Source organism: Biomphalaria glabrata, chromosome 11 (assembly GCF_947242115.1).
Source record: "Biomphalaria glabrata chromosome 11, xgBioGlab47.1, whole genome shotgun sequence".
Lineage (NCBI taxonomy): Eukaryota > Metazoa > Mollusca > Gastropoda > Planorbidae > Biomphalaria > Biomphalaria glabrata.
Window position 1 is genome coordinate 25193630 of NC_074721.1, and position 20819 is coordinate 25214448.

The 20819-nt window shown below is 33.5% G+C and overlaps 1 protein-coding gene across 2 annotated transcripts in view; it reads left to right on the forward strand.

The window, feature by feature from the left end:
* The first annotated feature begins 1586 nt into the window (after nucleotides 1–1586).
* The window catches only part of LOC106070963 (sperm-associated antigen 16 protein-like), a 39155-nt gene continuing 19922 nt past the window's right edge, over nucleotides 1587–20819 (forward strand). For both annotated transcript variants that reach the window (XM_013230980.2, XM_013230989.2), the window contains exons 1-9: nucleotides 1587–1684; nucleotides 4418–4495; nucleotides 5553–5620; nucleotides 9692–9816; nucleotides 10288–10425; nucleotides 10857–10964; nucleotides 11465–11628; nucleotides 12145–12287; nucleotides 14709–14842. In XM_013230980.2, the coding sequence (XP_013086434.2) occupies nucleotides 1645–1684; nucleotides 4418–4495; nucleotides 5553–5620; nucleotides 9692–9816; nucleotides 10288–10425; nucleotides 10857–10964; nucleotides 11465–11628; nucleotides 12145–12287; nucleotides 14709–14842 (998 nt within the window). In that variant the 5' untranslated portion in view covers nucleotides 1587–1644. The remainder of the gene's footprint in view (nucleotides 1685–4417; nucleotides 4496–5552; nucleotides 5621–9691; nucleotides 9817–10287; nucleotides 10426–10856; nucleotides 10965–11464; nucleotides 11629–12144; nucleotides 12288–14708; nucleotides 14843–20819) is intronic.

Here is a 20819-nt window from a genome sequence, read left to right on the forward strand (position 1 = left end):
ATGTATTGGCCCGCAGAAACATCAAGACCAACAGTGACCTGATGAAAACGAGGTATGACAAACGGGCCAATACGTCGGGGTTCCATGAGAATGATCTAGTGTGGCTCTATAACCCACAGAGACGAAAAGGCAGATCCCCGAAACTCCAAAGAGACTGGGGCAGTGTTACGAATGAACAGTGACAGGTAGAGGTCACTATGTGTGACCCCGGCGAGATGACACAGCACCGAGTGTTCTCCATACCGTGTCGTAAAAAGAATAAACGACGTGGTCTACCGGATACAGAAAAGTCCACGGTCCAAGCTGAAGGTTGTCCACGTTGACCGACTCCATCAGTACCGTGGTGAAATAGAATCTGTTCGGGACGAACAGATCTAAGAAGGGGGCAGTGTTACGAATGAACAGTGACAGGTAGAGGTCACTATGTGTGACCCCGGCGAGATGACACAGCACCGAGTGTTCTCTGAAATCTATGCGTGTAAACAAAGACAGGATGTGACGTGTCCTCACGTGTTGTTCCAGAGGACGAACAGATTTACGAAGGGGGGCAGTGTGACAAATGAACAGTGACAGTTAGTGACCTCGGCGAGATGACACTGCAGCAGGTGTCCTCTGGAATCGACATGTATAAACAACGACAGGATGTAATGTTTCCTCCCGTGTTGTTCCAGAGGATACTAGAAGTGTTTTTGCAATATTGGACAAACGATTAGGGACTCTATATAAACCAGAGAGTTCATGTAAAAAGAGTCAGTACAGTCGTCGTTACTGTTGTCTACTGTGCGAGACAGTAGAAGAGAGTGGACTTGAGCCGTTACAGTCGATACAGTCGATGTAAGACGTATACGCTACATGTTACAGTGACGAATTGTTATAGTTATTATTCAATAAAGTTAGATAAAGCTTAAAGTTGAGTCGTCAAGTTCTTTGCAGTGTTTTTTTTTATTTGTGTGCCTACTAGTACATTTAGCCAGAAGATCAGAAATACGTAACAATATTACTAATATTAGAGTGTTATATTTATTGGTACCTAAATTGTTAATTTAAAACAAACATAAACAAGGTTACAAAGACAGTTTGTGTGGAAACGCACACTTAAAATCGGCCCCCGAAGTGGTCCACCCAGGCAGGCTTCAATATTTTCAGAAAAAACATCCAAATGAAATTACATCAAAGTCAAATGAGAGATAAGAATGGAGAAAGAAGGTTGATGACAGATCTTGTGTAGTGCCCCAACGGTGCAGCAGATCAAAGGATAGGTGCAAGTGAATGCAAAGTTAGATGTGATCCTGGCCTAACTAGTTCCCCTTTCAGACATTGTGGTCTATAGGGCAGATGATGTAAAGTTCATCTGTTTTTGTGGCCTACGGTTAACGAGGGTGTCATGTAGCCAGCACAAGGACCAACCGCCTTTACTTTTCCCCAACTAATTTCACGTACCCATTAGAGCTGGGTAGACTCAGAGGCGCCCAAGAATTCCGAAGTTGAAAATCCCAGTCTTCACCAGGATTCGAACCTGGGACCCTCGGTTCGGAAGCTAAGCTCTATACCGCGCCTCTCCGGGTCTAACTGAAATCTTATAAATATCCAATCCAGTATTACAAAGCAATGTGATTATTGCCATTGGCAACAAGAGATAGCAACATGGCGGTTAATATGGACAGCGAGAAATACTACATTGAAAGTATCCTTGCCTTAAACGATAAAATAAACTAGATATAATCTATGACTGAATATCTATATTATAAGTGTAGAAGTGTAGATCTAACCTCTTATTTTATGTATTTCAATTTCAGATCTACAACTTTTAGTATATCTAGACTAGATCTAGAGTATTCTAGAGTGTAGCCTGTAGCCGTAGCTTATAAATATCTAATTTATTTAGATCTAGATTCTAGATCTATCTAGATAGATCTATTTATGATTTTATCTACTGAGCCTCGTCTGTATGACTGTAGACAGTAGTAATACTAGATCTACTATTATTAGTACTACGTAATAGTATGAGTATGATTGAGTATGAGCTACTCGAGATCTAGTCTTCTAGATCTAGATCTATATACTATTTTTTTTTTCAATTACTATATATATTAAATATATATATATAGTTTCTACTTCTAATTCTAGTCAGACTATAGATTTCATCTTATCTTAAAACTTAAATCTATTCTTGAGTAGTAGCTTTAATATCTAAGCTTAGGTTAGTAGTAATGCTATTCATAGTAGTATTAGTATTATTAGTAATTAAATTATAGTATATTATAGATATAGAGGATATTTATCATATTAGCTCTATGGCTCTAGTCCTAGTATTGACCGTACTGACAGTATAATACTAATAGCTTGTTTATTGTGTAGATCTAGAAATAATCTAGACCTATTAAATGATGCTTAAATTAGTAGATCTACAATCATCCAGGTCTATCATCTAGAATTTCTAGAATATAGATTCTTTAGAAGTAACTAGTACTAGAGTAATTTTCGTCTTCCAAACACCCTATACTTTTTGATATTAACAAACACATCACAATATTTGTTAAAATGAACCTTTATTTTGATAGCTATGACAGAAATAGTCTATGTCTACATTGTTCAAAATTGTTGTCGTACATACTCATTACTCCATTTCTTCATAGTTCATACAAATTTAGTTTCCTTTACTCTGAAAAAAAAAAAAGTTTGTACTTGGGATCAAAGAAAATGTAAATTTTTTCTTCTAGGACAGAAGGAGGGTTGTCTGTCCAGAAATAAGGAGATTTTTTAGACCATTGAGGTATCAGCTAAACAAAACTAAAATGCTTCTTAAAAATAGGCACAGAAACACATGCATCTAGTAAATATGGGGTGTTCCATAATATTCATTTGTCACTATCAATGACATAAATGAACACTCTTTATTATGATTATGACTTTAACGAATGCTATTTATTTAATATTGAAAAAGCATATCAAAGGGATGTAACTCAAGACAGGAAAATAAACGTTTCTTTGATTTATTTTTTAAGCCAAGTGTGATATATGTAAATGGGTAAAAAGAAAGGGGATATTACTAAATATAGTGCTAATGAGGGGCAGAATTGGCCATAATAGGCTATGAAACAATTTGTGAGTGGCACAATCCTGTTCTCCCTCTCTTTTATTCTGTCTCTCCTTGGCGCCCAATTATTGATCTACCAGCCTAGTTAGGTACTAAGCATGGTATCATCAACACAGTACCAGAAAAAAAAACATAGTGGGAGGGTTATTGATCAATCAAGTACCAAATTAGATCACAAACACTGAGTGGAGTGAGCAGGCTAGATGCATGGGATCACACAGTTATTTCATTTTTTTGGGGTCAACTAGGATTACTAGGTAGGCCTCAGTATATGGCTCTTTGTGAAGTTTGTGGCGTTAGGGTTTAGCAGAGAAGGGAGCAATTGATTGAGAGTGTTAAAAGTAACACTGGCCTGTCTGTCTTGAGTTGGTTTAAAAAGAAATAGATATAAAAAAAAAAGAAAATTGAAGATAATAACATTTTAAAAATAAAATAACTATGAAGTATACGGTAGCGTATTGAGAGGGTTCGTTAAGTTACAAAGCAGGGAATGGTGTTCATTAATGTCAGTGCTTGGCCTCATTCAACTGACTTTCTTTGATATCATATTTTATTATAACTATACATAGTGAAACAAAACAACGATGAAAAAACGTATCTATTTTTATTGACAAATGGATGACAAGTTTATAGATGTTTGCAGTTTTTTCCTAGGACTAATCATTATGGCTATAAACATTCGAATGTAAAAATTGCAACAGAAGCGATTAACTAACTATTGTTCGGAAGATGAAAATTACTATAGATCTAAATCTAGAATCTATATAGTAACTCTTCTAACATGGACTATAGTGGAGTTATTTGGGTTACCATGAAACATAAAATAAAGGTTGGGAGAGGGCAGGAATTTAGGAATATTTAGAATAATACATCAGTTTAATCATATATTTAATATTACATATTTTTCAAGAAGCAATAATATGCAGTTAATAAAAAAAATATAGACTCTAGTTATAGAAATACCAATTAGTTCCCATTTCCTAATTTTTAAGGCCTGCACTAAGAATGTGTCATAAGCCTCTCTCATCACATTTAGTGTTTTAGTCCTTGGAATTTAGTGAAGCCAATGAATACATTTATTTAACCATTAAATGCTTTTTTTTTTCTTTATAGTTATAATGGAGTTTAATGTGGCACATTTTCATCTGTAACTCCTTTTTAGTATTTTTATTATCGAGATCTACTTTAAAAGAGCTTTAATGTTAGATAAAATACTAAAAATATAGCAATTATATACAGGCTATCACTTTTAATATCATTTTGATTAATTATATATTTTCAATACATTTAAAATGTTTATTTCCTTTAAATCTTTGATAGAGGAAGAGGTAACGGTTGATTCAGATGATGACTTTAAATATGAAGAAGTCCCAATTGATGATGACTTTATTCCACCAGGTCTTTAATCATCTTATTAATATCTATACATAATGAGATTTTTAAAACCATTTGACATAAAATATCTTTTAATAATTTAGCTATATTTATATATAATTATAATAAGCTGACACATGTGACACAGACCAGCAAACTGCAAAGCAATCATTTGTGACAAGTGACGATGGGTGACTTTTCAAAAATCTTTTGTGATCTGAGAATCCCATTTGCAAATCTTTTATGATATGATCGTGTGATCATCTAGAAAGAACTGGTGATGCTTGATCATATTTGAGAAGGTCTTTGGGGACTCTTATATAAAGTGCAAAGGTGTGGGAGTTAAGATAGATCCAGTCCAGCACAGTGAGTCCAGTGTGAAGTTAGACCTGTATAATAGAATCCAGTATGAGTGTAGGCAGAGATGGAGAGGCCAGTACAATTCTGTTCAGCAGTACAGAGCTTTTATGGCTGTACAGTTATTCACAGTAAAGCATTTGCACATTCAGTGTACAACGTTGCCGGTTGTACAATATTGTCTGTGAATTTATTGGACAACAAAGAATTGTAAACTTTATTTGGATCCCGAGTTGTCGAGTTCTTTAGGTTGGTTGTGTCATTTTGCGCCATGTATGCAGAAAGCCTGATAGAGAGATGTAGCAATATTATATAAATATATAGTTAGTCTTCTATTAGCATTGTAAGTAATATTAAACGTATATATAAGTATTCACAGACTTCTGATAAATCCACTTATTTAATAATATTGTAGTCAGATCTTTAACTTAAGTAGATTAAGAGCAGTAGCTCCCAACACTTTGGTGTAATATTAATCAGGGCCTTTTTGGGTATCTTAAAAATATAATACCATATTTACCCTGAAAGTATTCAATTGGTGAGGGAGATCATTTAGGGATCTATGGTCAAGAAAATAATTTCTTTAGGTGCTTATTATATACATGCATTTTGCAGTTAGACTTTCATCTTGGTAATCTTTTTTTAGCAGGTCTTAACAATATATCTTTTCAGTTTTCTCCATGTCATTCCAACTTCTCTCATTATTAAGTATATTTGTTCACAGATTTAGAAGAAGACCTTGATTTAGCTGTTCGTACTATTCATGAAGCTAATGAAGATGCAATTGCTAAGGTATGACATAATATTGGCACATACTTTAATTTTATTCTTGGAATATTAGACTTAATATATCATTTAGCCTTTGTTTGTGAAATAACTAACAAGTTGCTGAAGATTTTTTAATATTGAATAATAATTTTAAAGTTTCTATGATTTTAAGCTTAAACAATATATTTTCAAGAGAAAAAAGGTAGTTTTTAATACACAAGGATGGTTGCTGGTTGTGTGACTCTCAACATGACATTCCCTGGTTTTAACACTACCAGACATCATCCCATGCTTTCTGAAGGAAGTTTTCAAACAAATTAACATCTATAGTAGTGATGAGCTAACTACAGCCTGCAGGCCAACTTTCTCTCATGAAAATGTTTAACTCTTTCTCTTCTTATTAACATAATACTTTCATTGATTTGACCCCATATTCTTTCAGCCGAATCAACAATATTATTGTCAATGCTTAAAAAGTCAGTTGTTTTGTTTTCTTTCCTCCCAAAATGTTTTTAATTGCTTAAAATTTAATCTTAAATAATTTCCCTTTAGAAAACATACAGATTTATTTCATTTTCAATGATTTTTTGACCAAAAGTGTTGATTTTAAAGTGTGGGGGCTAAAAAGGCTCTATTTTATTTAAATTAATTTTCTATATGTAAGTGGCATGGGTTTGTGAGCTCAAGACAATTATTTTATGTTTTATATATGCTATAATATTAACTTTGTTAAAATTTGAATAACTATTTTTAAAAATACATACTTTTAGTTCAATTTGGATCATAAAATATCTAGTGTAGATATAGTTCTAAGTTTTCATTTTTTTTAAATTTCATAATCTAAAATAAAATGTATAAAATTTGGTTTATGAACATCAATTTGTTTTATTTAAAAGGGGCATGCATTCTCTTTAATTCTATATCAAATATAACATTTCCTGAGAACCAACAAAAAAGTTATTAAAGTTTAATAATTATAAAAGGGTAGTAAATTACATATGATTGAAATAGATAATTATACTGAACATAGATGGATAGAAAAAGAGTTAATCTGGCTTGCCACATTCTTTGTACTTTGTAGTAGTAAAAAAAAAAATTAAACCACACTGTAAAATTCAAGTTTTAAATACAAGTAGAAACATTAATGTTTCTGCAAACGTTTAAACACAAGACCGTTACTATAAAAAAATCGTTACAATGCGAAGACCTGTTCCTCTGCAAGGACTGTTATAATGCGAGGACCCCGACTAACTAACTTTCCCCTAATTTATACTTTTCTAAACCATACTTTCCAGAATCATAGAACCTTCTATCCTAAATGTTTTATTAACTGTGACCTTCTATAAACTGATGTCTGCTATTTTTTCCATTAACTTCTTTCTCTGATTGGATGACTATAATGAACGTGTGTTTGATCTGGACTAGAAAGCAGAATTCATTTACGGCATCCAGCTTGTTATAGTCTATGAGGATCGAGGGTGGTACGTGCTGTGGCAGGTGGTCCCATAACATTTGTTTTCTTTGTGCTAATAGTTAAGCCATACTCCTTACAGGCCTGAGAGAAGCGGGACATTAGTAACTGAAGTTCCTCTTGTGAGTGTGCCACCACCGCTGCGTCGTCTGCGAAGAGCATATCTCTTATGAGGGTTGTTCTGGTTTTAGTTTTGGCCCTCAGTCTAGCAACATTTAGAAGTTTGCCGTCGAATTTTGAATGAAGTTATATGTCTTCGGTGGATTTGTCAAACGCGTGGTGGATTAGCATTGAGAAGAGTAGGCCTATTCCAAAGAGGGTTGGGGCCAGGACACATCCTTGTTTGACTCAGCTGTTTATATTGAAACTTTCGGAGCTGGCGCCGTTGAACTGTACTGTACCCATCATATTTTAGTGGAAAGAGACAATAATGTTTAGTAGCTTGGGTGGACAGCCTATTAACTGTAAGATTTTAAAGAGGTCTTCTCTGCTGACTAGATCAAAGGCCTTTGTCAGGTTGATGAATGTGATGTACAAAGGCATTTTTTGCTCTGTGCACTTTTCCTGAAGTTGACGAATGGAGAAAATCATGTCAATTGTGGATCTCCCTGAGCGAAAGCCGCACTGTGATTCTGGATAGACTCGATCAGCAAGTTTTTGTAGCCTGGGGAGTATCACTCGAGCAAAGACTTTGCCTACAATGCTTAGGAGAGAGATTCCCCTGTAGTTGTTGCAGTCGCTTCTGTCGCCTTTGTTCTTGTACAGGGTGATGATCTTTGCATCCCGCAGATCCTGTGGCACAGCACCTTCTTGCCAACATTTGCAAAGCAGTTCGTGTAGAGGTTGGATTAGTGTAGTTATGCATTGTCTTAGAAGATTTGGGGGGATACCATCGCATCCGGGTGCTTTGCGGGCAGCTATGTTGTCTATGGCTTTGTTGAGCTCTGACAAGGTTGGTATTTGGATGCCGTAAATGAATTCTGCTATCTGGGATCCACAATTCAAGATGACATGTCTCTAGAAGAGGAGATAAAAAAAAAACGCACAGGGAAGGCTGCCTCGACCTTCGCTAGACTCAGGTCAAGAGTTTGGGAAAACCAGAAGCTCAGTGACCAAAATGGAAGTCTACAAGGCATGCGTTATGAGTATACTACTGTATGGTAGTGAATCATGGACCACCTACGCAAAGCAAGAGAGAAAATTTAACTCATTCCATTTGCGATGTCTCCGTAGGATCTTGAAAATCACTTGGAAAGAAAAAGTGTGCAATACTGAGATCCTTGCACGAACAGGTATTCCCAGCATCTTTACAGCCCTCAGACAACGCCGCTTGCGCTGGCTTGGACATGTTCGCCGGATGGAGGACAAACGCATCACGAAAGTCATCCTCTATGGACAACTCGCGACTGGCTCAAGAAAAACTGGTGGCCCCCACCTCCGTTTTATAGATGTAATAAAACGGGACCTCAAATCAGTGAACATCAATACTGACCATTTGGAAGACATAGCTCTAGACCGCACCAGATGGAGAAAGCTATGGATAGTGAAAGAACATGGGCATCAGCGCTGGAAGAAAAACGGACAATGCAAAATTGCCCAGCTCCTCTACCACCAAAGCGAAAGCCACCTTAACCTGCGATATATGTGGATGGGAGTGTCTCTCCAAAATAGGGCTCCACAGCTACACGAGGAAGTGTGCGAGATGAACCATAGTCATTCTACGACTGAAGGAGGCCAATGATGATGATCTGGACTTCTATGACCCGACCTCAGCTTCTAGAAACAGGTCGAATTAAGTCACAGTATCTACTTGTGACACTTGGCTTCTGAACCAGAGGTCCTGGATTTGAATCCTGGTGAAGACTGGGATTCTAATTTCAGGATTTGTAGGTGCCTCTTAACCCACTCAACTCTAATGGGTACCTGACATTAGTTAGAAGTATTATAAGGAGGTTGGTTGTTGTGCTGGCCACAAGACATCCTTTTTAACTGTGGGCCACAGAAACAGATGACCTCTACATAATCTACCTTATAAATTGCACGGTCTAAAAGGGGAAATTTACTTTACTTTATTCTAAAAAAAATTTGCTGCTTCATAAATCACATTATCTAAATTTTTGATGTTGTCAAATCTAATACTAATTTTTTTCATTTTTAAATTTAAAAAATATGACCCACCAAATTTTTTCTTTAATTTTATGACCCACACATAAAAACGTTTCCCAATCACTTATCTTATCTTATATAATACAGACGTTACTTCAAAAAAGAAGATGATTACGTCCTACGCGTCATGCATTTAGTCATGCATATTAACCAATGACTTAAATTCTGCCAAGTCACTGGTTTTCCTAGCTAGCTCAGGCAACCCATTCCATGCTCTAATAGCACTAGGGAAGAAGGAGTATTTGTACAAATTTGTCCTAGCATATGGGACGAGGAATCAATAGCTTAATCAATAAGAAAATTTTACTTGCTGTATGCCTTAGTAGTACTAATGCTTACATGCTTTCAAAAAGCAATTGTTTTTGGCACTATAATATCAAAGATTGCTGATTTGAATTAGTGCTTTACATTTTTATTCTTCATATTTATTAATTTCTATTTCATTTATTTTGTTCTAGGCATCTGGTCAAGTTGTTGTTAAGTCTGCTGTTCATCAAAAGCCAGAAGTTGTTGATGACTTTGTGAGAAATTTTTTAATCCACATGGGAATGTGGCGTACATTAGACTCTTTTCAAACAGAATGGTAGGTTTAAAATTTGGAACCTAAAATTGTTATTGAACATTTTGAAACTGTTCACTTTCTGGTCTATCAGATTATGTGGAGTCTTGAAAATGAGATGTTAATTAAACAGGTTTTCTGTACAATTAAATCCATTAATCAAAGTTAAAAAAAAAAGTTGGCTACAATTTTAAAGTAATTAAAAAAAAAACAAGCTCTGAAATAGCTAGAAGTAAAGATATTGTTTTATACAAATCTATGAAGTCTAAATTTGTACATTTGTTCCATTTTTTTTTTCGTTTACAAAAGTAAAACAATCCTATTTAATTTTCATGATTCATAATTTCATTATCTGATATGTAAAATTTAGCTTAAAATAGTAAAACTAAGCTGTCATTTAAACTGAAAAAAATTTATTGGTTTATTTATTTCTTTAGATGAGATGAAAGCATGGGTACTCAACTAGTTATAACTTGTAATTAATTATTTTTCTAGGTATGAATTGCAAGAACGAGGTCAATTAAAATATGCTGATATAGGCATAGTTCCTGATGTTTACACTAGGAATCAAGAACTTGAGAATGAAATAGAATTTCAACAGAAAGAGGTTATCAAGTACAAAGATGCTGCAATGTAACAACAAACTTAGATAATATTTTTTTTTTTTTAATAAGCACTATTTATAAAGTTTCTCAAAAGTGAAAAAAATAATCTATAAATAATTTTTAAGGAAATATTATTATAATTGTTTTGAGAAATTCATATTAAAGAGCCAGTCTAAAAGTAAAATTGCATAATATTTAATACTTAATTTTGATATTAGATACGTTTTTCTCATTTTATAAATAAATTTTATGATATCAAACAGATAATTTACAAATTTCACTCAATACTGCCACAATTTTAACATTTCTTATTTCTTCCATGTTGATTGCAATTTATTAGTATTTTCTTAAATAAATGTCAAAACTTCAACTCAGAACTTTGGTGTCATTATTCTGATCAACTCAAAATCAAAGCACTAACATACATAAACTTTGCTTTTGTTTTTGATGTTTTATTAGCAAAGCTAAAGATTTGTATGTTAAATTGAGGAAGGAGAGAGACTTTCACCGAATGCATCACAAACGAGTTGTGCAAGAGAAAAATAAGCTCATTGATGATATCAAAAGGTAAATTTCACTCTAGTATTGCATCTGTCATTGGAAATTAATAGGTGAAGAAGAAAACAATTCTTTATGAAATGTTTATTTATTATTGTGAACAAGATAGTTGATCTGCATGATAATTTATAATAATATATTTTTGATTAAAATTTGCTTTTGTGTTGCACATATTTTCTTATATTCTCAAGTTCTTGTACACAGAAGTCAAACTCATAAAGCGCTGGTTGTGAATGTGTATGTGTTTCATGAGTGAATGTTGTTCAAATTTTCATCCATATTGTTTTTGTAAAGTAGTTACGCTGAGGTTGTCAATTGTAGTCAAACTGAATTTCCATTTGATTGGATCAATAAAATTATCTTATCTTATTTTGTGATATTGCATGCTCAGAGCGCCATGGCACAATCTTTTTTGTGGACATGGGTGGGTGGATGGGGTAAGGGTATCTGGAAGGAGATTTAAAACTATTTTTCTTGAATAATATAAAACCACTCTTTTGAATCCATAGGTTAAAACATCATTATTCACAGTACCCACAAAATCTGGAAGCTCTAAAAGTACGTTATGAAGCAGCTATGAAGGAAAAAATGATGGCTAACTTAGAAAAAGATAGAGCTTTAGGTCAAGTCATAGGCCTTCAAAGTACTATTCAAAATCTGGAGGCTTTTCAAGGTAAACGTCTGTAAAAGATTTGATTCATCTTCTTGTCTTCTGTGGTCTCGTCTGGGGCATAGAACACCAATCTACTTTCTCCAAGTGTCTCTGTTTTGGGCGGGTCTCACCAACTGTTTCCATGTCTTGCCCATAGTAGTGGTGGTCCTTGTGGTGATGATGGAGTTGATGGTCTTTAGCTTGTTGGCTTCCAGATGACTCTGGCTTTCACCCGACATGCGTCATAAACCTTTCAGCTGGAGGTCCTTCTTCTCACTGTTTCTTTAGCTTGTGTTTTTCCACATGGTTTGCTAACTAGCCCTATGACAACCCTTCTCCTTTTTCAGCCAAGTTAGAGATATGATTAGTCTCTAGTTACAAAACATTAGTTCCATGTGTCAGTTTTATATTGCCAGTTTTGGGCCACAATTAGCTAGGAGTTAAAAAAAAAAAGGCTGCTAAATATTGATAATATGATTAACTTTATTATTTTGTTTTTCAATTGCACTTGTATCCTTTACATCTATATTTCTATAGGTAATGTCATTGCAAAAACAGAAATAATAAAAACGATGAAAGGGCCTACACATAAACAGCTGTTAATGGAGCGTCAGAAAAAATCTGAATTTGCTTCAGGAGATGTCAACAACCAACCTAGTGATTTTAAAAGATATCCCAATGTAATTTTTATTTCTAATTGTGTTAGTCATATTGTGACTTGAATGAGCTTCATCACAAAAAAAATATATAAAAAATGTGTGTTTGTGGGGATTAATGTCTGCTAATCACAAACATTGAACTGGACAGAAATGCACTCATACAATCTCAACACATTCATCTAAGTCATTCATTTTTTTCATCTTATTATTTTCAACAAAATTATAGTATTAACTAATTTACTTCTTTAACAAGTTTTTTTTTTATTTGTAATTTTTATATTATGCATTTATGTAGCTTTTTCATAGGTCACAGCTGGGGCTGCATAGCCATGGGAAATACTGCTTTCCTCAATAATCTTTGGACTCAAAGACAAGCCTTATTATTATTATATAGCTTTTTCACTTGGGCAAATTTATGACTAAGAAGAGGTCCATGAGTCAAAAGTAGGGTAACGACTGGTGTAATCATAATTATTCTTTAATTAATTCTAAGGTTTGCTTAGGTTTTAACAGAATGTAAAATGGTTAAGTTTATAATGCAAAAGTCGTTTTTTTTTATTAACTAGCAAATTTTCTTTTAGGTTTTTAACATTGACATCCCTAGTTCTAATAGGGCAGAGCATGTATGGGGGCAGCCCATCTGTTTTTATGGTGGTCAATTAACAAAGGTGTTATATGGCCAGTACAATGACCAACCATCCTAGTGAAAAAAATAGGAAGGTCAAATTAAGCCAATAAAGAGTGAGCCACCCCTGACCCATACTATTATGTGAAAGACATTTGAGTTAGTGCATGTACATCTGTAAAATGAGTGTTTCTCCTAAAATCATCTTTATGGTAATAGACATTGCTTTTTTAAAGTTCATTATTAATTTATTAGTAGTAAAAAGTTAGGCCATCCATCACTGAGTACCAGCACCTATTTTTTTTTACAAAAAAAGCACTAGTAATAGGTCTTGTTGCTGACCTTTTTTATGTTGCAGAAAGGTCGTCGATATAATGATGCAAAACAGTTATGAGAAATTCTACCATACAGACATAAGAAAATCAAGAAAAATCATGTTAACTTAGGGATTTTGAAATGTCATCTTCAAAAAGTTTGAGTCATTATTGTTGTAGATGCCACTCACAAAAACACAATATGATGACTCTTACTTTTAAAATATATTTCAATTTTTGGAGCATTGGTAATAGTGTTCATTTGTTTGGTGTAATGCACAAATTGTAAAACAAATTTCCATACGGACAATAAAGATTATTATTATTATTATTATTAAAATAAAAATACAATAAAAACAATAATATATTATTTGTCCCTTGAAAAATTAATTGACCGTCATGCCCACCTGTCAGCATATCATGCCCTAAACCCCTATTCTGGACATTTGTAGGGGGGTGGGGGAGGGAGGGAAGGTCTCACAGTTTGAGAAACACCAGTCTAACCATATATTTTCTGATTAAACTCAAGAGCTCAAAAAGTCCTGGCTTTGGAAGTTCTGAGACTTCCAAAGAAACTGCAACATCCTTTTGAAGCCTCTTTTGCTCTGCACAAAACTCCTTTATGTCAAATTTAAAGGTACATATAGTCAACCTGGTACCAACCTTTTTTAAAATCATATGTTCTCTCAGTTTTGGATTGTGCTAGGATAGTCATTTCATTGCCTTGGTTTTGACATTCAAATTCATTCTCCTCCTTCACAATGCCCACATAGTGCCAGATTTTTTCAATAATAGACTGTCTATTGTAAGGTGCTCTAGACTAATAATTCTGGCTGACTTGGTATTATCTACTTACACTCAGACTGATAAATGAAGATCTGGGGCTCAAAAGGTTTATAGACACTGGTGGAGAAAACTTTGATGCCCCACACCACTTCATTCCCTGTGTGGCCCTTACTCCCCCCCTATTGCTAGGCAGACCTCTACTACCACCTACGTCCCTTTCTTTACAAACAAAAACACTGCAGATTGAAACACCAAATTTGAACTCTTCTCAAGTTCTCTATTACACTTAATAAATGACTATTCTGATGCACTACAAATAATTTATTTTCATGGCTGTTAATTGTCTCCATCTAGTAATTAAAAAATGCTACCTTATATGCTGTCTTGAAACACTGTACCACTTTAAAATCATGAGGAGAGTGGCTAACTCTGCATTGTATCTGTGAAATGACCAGTTTTAAATGTAACTATTTTTTTAAAATCCATTGCATCCTTCAACATATAATTTAAGAAATCGATCTCTATTTGTGAATCAAACTAATAGGTGTACCAAATAGGTTTACATCTGCATTTCATGTATTTGTATTGACATTTTATTTATTCCTTTTTTATTTATTTCAATCTTAATTTGTTAAAAAAATTGAATCTTAATTTCATGTTAATTATGAAGTTAATATGTTTATAATATACAAATTGTCTTATTGGTAATTTCTGTAGGATTCTGATTTTCCTGTTGATCAAGGAGTCAATCCAATGCTGAATCAAATTAAAGGTACTCTGGGGCAAGCTGCAAGAGCTAGTGGTTTTCGCCTTTCCAATTCAATCACTGCACATTCACATGCTATCAGTGGGTGAGTAAAAATATCTAATAGTGATCTTTCTTTGATGTGATTTGATCTGTGTTTGAACAAATTGATAAAATAGGAAATAACAGAAAAAAAAAAGAAACTTTATCAAACAATGAACATTGAGACTAGCACCAGGCTTTCATTGGTTGCTCAAAAACAGGAAGTGAGGCATGATTTTTTCTAGAGGAAATTTATGTTTCTAAAAAAAAAAAAAGTAAACAAATGATTGGAGGATGAGATCTCATGGGCTAAAATGGTACTAGAGCTGAAATATTTTGCTTAGTACCGTATCAGTTTAAAATTGTGAGGAAAGTCGTGTAAGTTTTAGTTCAATCTTAACACACAAAAAATTAGAAATGGTTTTGGCTTCAGGGAATATACCAGCACTCTTTAGTTTTTAGTATTATTTTAAGGCAGAAATTTTATTCTTTTTCACCAGAAACTACATTTTTGAACATATAGGTCATGAGACTGACACATGAACAAATCTTAATAATAAAACATATTTTTGAAATAAAGTTTGTTTCATTACTTTTATAAAATGAGAATTATATAAAATGAAAGTTTAAAGTGTAGATCTTTCTATATTAAAAAAAAAGTGCTTTTGCTTCAAAAACTAAATATACCTAGGTGTACGTAGTTTAATACTTTGAAAACCTTGCAATTCCATGTTATATCAACATTACTTTATTTGCATCAAACTTTTTTGTACAACATTTGTGACAAGTTTGATAATTATTAAATACATTTGCCATTATCACTTTCAATGCACATAATACTTAGTGCAGATAATATTCAGTGATATTAGTTGATGAAATGGTTTTAAGTTTGCATTTTTTGTATGTGTATTCATCCACAGGTCAAAATTTAGATGAATTTTTTCCTTAAAAAATGCCTTAAAAACTAATAACTTTCTAAAGTTATAATAACTTTTTAGTTATTAAATAAAAAATATAAAAAAGTTATCATTTCATGGGTGACAATGGAAAAGTACAACATTAATAAAAACATAATTAAAGTTATCCAGAACCTCTACAAGGATGCCACCAGTGCAGTGTACTTCAACAATAATATTGGGGACTGGTTCAAAACCACAGATGGAGTAAGCCAAGGCTGCTTACTTTCACCAACACTCTTCAATAGAAAGGATAATGGAAGATGCTCTCAAGGGCTATGAAGGTACTGTAAGCATTGGAGGAAGAAGAATTACTAACTTGCATTTCGCAGATGACATTGAGGGCCTAGCAGGGACAGAAAAAGAACTAGCTGACCTGATGATGCACGTTGACAAGAATTCTGCAGCAAATGGTATGCAAATAAATGCAGAAAAAAAAACAAACTATGACCAATAGCCAACAGGGCTTTAAAAGAGGCATCAGTATTGGAGGCGAAAAATTGACTAGTGTTAGCAGCTTCAAATACCTCGGAGTCATTGTCTCAGATGAGGGAACGAAACCTGAACTATTGGCCCAAATAGCACAGTCCACAGCAGCCCTTTTAAAACTTAAAATAATATGGAAAGACAAAAGCTTAGCCCTTGGCACCAAAATCAGACTGATGCGCTCCCTGGTCTTGGCCTCATTTTTATATGCTTGTGAGTCTTGGACGCTGACTGCAAAGCTAGAGAGGAGGATCCTAGCAATGTAATTGAGATGCTACAGAAGGATCCTTGGTATCACTTTCAAAGACCGCATCACAAACCAAGAGATTAGAGACAGGATTAGTGAAGCGATTGGACCCCATGATGACCTGCTAACTATAGTGAAAATAGCTCAAGCTCAAAATCTATGGCCATATTACAAGATCTTCTGGGCTCGCAGAGATCTTCCTTCAGGGAACAGCACCAGGAAAAAGAAGAGGCAGACAGAGAAAGCGATGGGAGGACAACATAAAAGAATGGATAGTCCTGCAATTGAAAGAGGTTCTAAACAGGGCAAAGGACAGGGAGGAATGGAGAAAGACGGTTGATGAGTCTTGCTTGGTGCCCCAACAGACTAAGGGGTAGGTAAAGGTAATATTTTGTCAAAACATTTTGCCCACTTCTCTAGTAATGTGTGTGCAAAATGCTTGCAAGACAAAGGCACAGAGAAAATCCTTCAAAATATTGAGTTTTCCTTTGCAAAAAAAGAAAAGTCAAATATATTATCAATGAATTTTCCTGCCAACAAAATCATTTTTTTTTAATAAATATTTTATTGCTATCTTACTTATAGGAAATTAATATTTCTACATATTAAAAAAAATTAGGGTAAAATACACATATATATTTAAGCTATTTAAAATTTTGGGATTTAAAATTATTTTTGCAACACAGTTTGTGAATCGTAGATCTCATCTTTGACCAATAAATAGTGAAGAAAGAAAAAAAAAAGTAATGGTATCAAGTTTGTTTAATTTTTAGAATGTATCAGTCGTCTGTTAAGTTGAATATCTTAATTCTCACTTGTCTACAGTTGTAATTTGACTTTAAAATAAATAAAGCATAGAACAATCTAGAAATAGAAATTCCAAACACTTTGTCAACGTTAAATTTCTTTTGGCCTAGTAGATAGATTAAGAAAAGAAATTTCAAGAGTATAATAGCAATTTTTACAATAACTCTTTTCAGTTTGCAAATTCATTGGCTTAAAAACTGGGTGGTCGGACACAGTTCTCAAAAATGGCTCTAATGATTTTCCACAAAATTTGACAGTTGATGTAGGCCCTATATCTTTCTTTTTTTTTTTAAATCTAACATTCATAATTAGTTATGAAAAGCAAACAATGGATCTATAAACTGTATGAATAAGAAATTGTGTTTTGAAAAATTATTTTTTATATTTTTCTTTCCCTTCTTATTATAAAAAGTTCAAACTTTGGTTACACGTATATAATTAAATCCTGAATCCGATAAGTAGCATTCAAAGTCATTCTTTTAAATTCAGAATTATACAAAATTAAGTCTTACTTTAGACTACAAAGCTTATTTTAAGTGTAATTGTATCAACTAGTTTAGATCAGTCATGTAATTAAATGTGTAATAGATCTATACTAACAATAATAAATCTGTGTGATTAGAAATATTTTTACCAATCGTTTTTATTTAGTGCAATTTCATGCTTTTATATAGCTTTCTCAATGTGCTATGATCCTATCATTTGTCTGCACCAGGATTGGAAAGGTGTTAGGTAGAAAGAAAGGTGTTAGGTAGAAAGAAAGGAGTATCAGGTAGCTTTTCAAATGTATTTTATAAAAAAAAATGTTGTATGATTTGAATTTGATCTCCAGGGCTCCAGCCTCCTTAAGCCAATACACCAGTGATGCCCAAAGTATGGCCCGTCAGCCATTGACATGGTTCCATCAGGCCTGCTGAAATGTAAACCCCCCCTTTTTTTCAAAAAAAAGGTTGACTTTGTACCTACGTTAGGGGCCCTCAATTTTTCTTTACTTGATTGGTTCCAAGACCATTAAAATTAGTGCATTTATGAACTGTGAATCAACCAGAAAAAGTGAATGGATAAGCCATCATATTTGATTTGTAACTAAAGTGTGGCTTTAAAAAAAAATCATATAAACGTCATTATGAAACAAATTATGCAGACATTCTTGGTTTGAGCGCCAATAAAAGATTTATTAAAATTCCCACTAGAGATTGGAGGATTGATGGATAGATTTAGCAAAAAGAAACATGAAAATGAGCCAGTTGTAAAGCTAGCTTAGTAGGCTACAGAAATGAAGCCATTTTCTGAGGTGTGAAAAAAAATCTTCATATATCAATCCGATTCCTTAATGTAAAAAGGCCTACTAGATCCACAGGTTTCTAATCAAATCATATTAAGGTAAATTTAATTTCTTTTTTTTTTTACCTTTTCATTCATATGGCCCTCAACACGAGTGTCCGAAATTAAAATGGTCCGCTGGTTGAATTAGGTTTGGAATCACTGCAATACACTAGCTGTTCCAGCAAAGTGCTTATGAAAATAGGAGTATTCATACCTATGTATGTTAGTTTCAAACTTTTAAGTGACAACCTATTTCTCTACACAAAGTATAATAAAGGGACACTGTTCCAGCAAAGTGCTTATGAAAATAGGAGTATTCATACCTATGTATGTTAGTTTCAAACTTTTAAGTGACAACCTATTTCTCTACACAAAGTATAATAAAGGGGACAAATTCAAATTATACTGTGCTATGGCACGATTAGGAATTAGTTACTTGTTTCATAGGGGAAGTTTTGACTTAGAGACAATGACATATGATTAGTAAAAACTAGACTATTCTTTGAGGAAGAATAGCGAAATGTACTTGAGGACATTCAACCATTCCCTTTGTTATTATTAAACTTCTTGTTGAATATTCACGATTAGCGTTGACTAACTTAAATTATATAGTTGGCCTTTCGCCTGTGTTTTCGGATTTCGAGTGTTACCTCCGTTTGATTTATCTGCAGAAGACAGCATGGAAGCACCTAACAACTGCCCAAAAAAAAATTAATTACCAATAATTAATTGTTTAATTTTTTTTATTGATTCTTGTTCTGTGAGGTACAAGAAATAATTGTGCAAAATTTCAATTTGATTCAAGATTGGGTGTGGGAGAAAATTGTACCATACAGAGACAGACAGACAGAATGAGTTGAAAATCCTATATCATGACAATGTAGATCTTTCTATGTTCTGATGCAATAGCTACTTTGTTCTTTTCTGAAAGTGAAAAGTTTAATTTTAAACAATTACAATTATTTACTATTAATAGGAAAAGACAGGGGAGATTATACTAATAAGTGAGCTGATTTTTTTAGTATATGTTGTTTTTCTAAAATAATGTTATAAAAAAAATGTATTACTAAATGAAGTATTTTCTGTCATACAAGCTCCTTACATTTGAAATAAAATGTTTACTTTTGTTTTCAAAGAGAAAGGATGCATTTAGTAGGCCTATGTATAAGTCCAATATAATTTAATATGCATCAGTGTTTTATATCATGCAAGGGAAGTGCAATATACACTTCACATAATCCACTTTAAGATCTAACCAAAGAGAAAAGTTTCTTCCTTGAGGTCTTCAATGAGAGACTGGGTCTTTACAAAAAAATTAAATTAAATCAATAATTATTCAATAACATAAGGCAAGGTTTACTATGAAGCATATCATCATAACTATGAGTTAATTGAATACATATATTATATTAACAATGTAAAAATAATAACATTAATCAATTTCCGTATCCTGAAGTATCATGTCATCAATCGGACGAATAATACAATACTATTGGCAGCGCTTTCCAAACGTACACATCTATTCTATTTCTATTGGTGAAAATAGTGTTGTCGTTGTTGGTAGGTTGTAGTTCATAGTTTCTGATATTCATGCTGAAAATATTGAAACCTGCCATTTTGAGTTTGTGTTTTTACACAATTGTCTTTGTAACCTTAATTATATTTGCAAATGGTTCCTAGACCTACTGAACATGACAGAACATTAAAATAGGTTCAAAATATTAATAAGTAGCCTTATTTTTTCATAATTGACACTGATTTTGCAGTTTCTTCACATGTCACATTCTCCCTCCCCAATTCAGGGTTGGGGCAGTATACTATGAGTGGTAACAATGTTAAGTACTACTTCCCCCCCCCCCCCCCCCCCATCTGCAACCTTAAATCAACTAGTGAAGAAATAGTTAATAAGTCACTATTTGTATGTTACATAGAAGGAGACAATCATTGTTTTACTTTGGCTTATTATCTTCTATAAATGACAGTTTCATGGGATTTAACATGCCATATACATTGATGTTTTTATTACAAAGCTTTTATCAACTCACTCTATCTGTCCTTCTGTCTGTCTGTATGGTAAAAAGTTAATATTTTTTTAGCTCAAAGCAGGAATTGGAAAAAATTGAAAAAATTAACGCGTCATTTGTAATGAAGTTCTTTTTTCAGAGTCAATAAGGCCATACAAACTGAAATGTCATGTTTTAAACAAACATCAGAGCTTT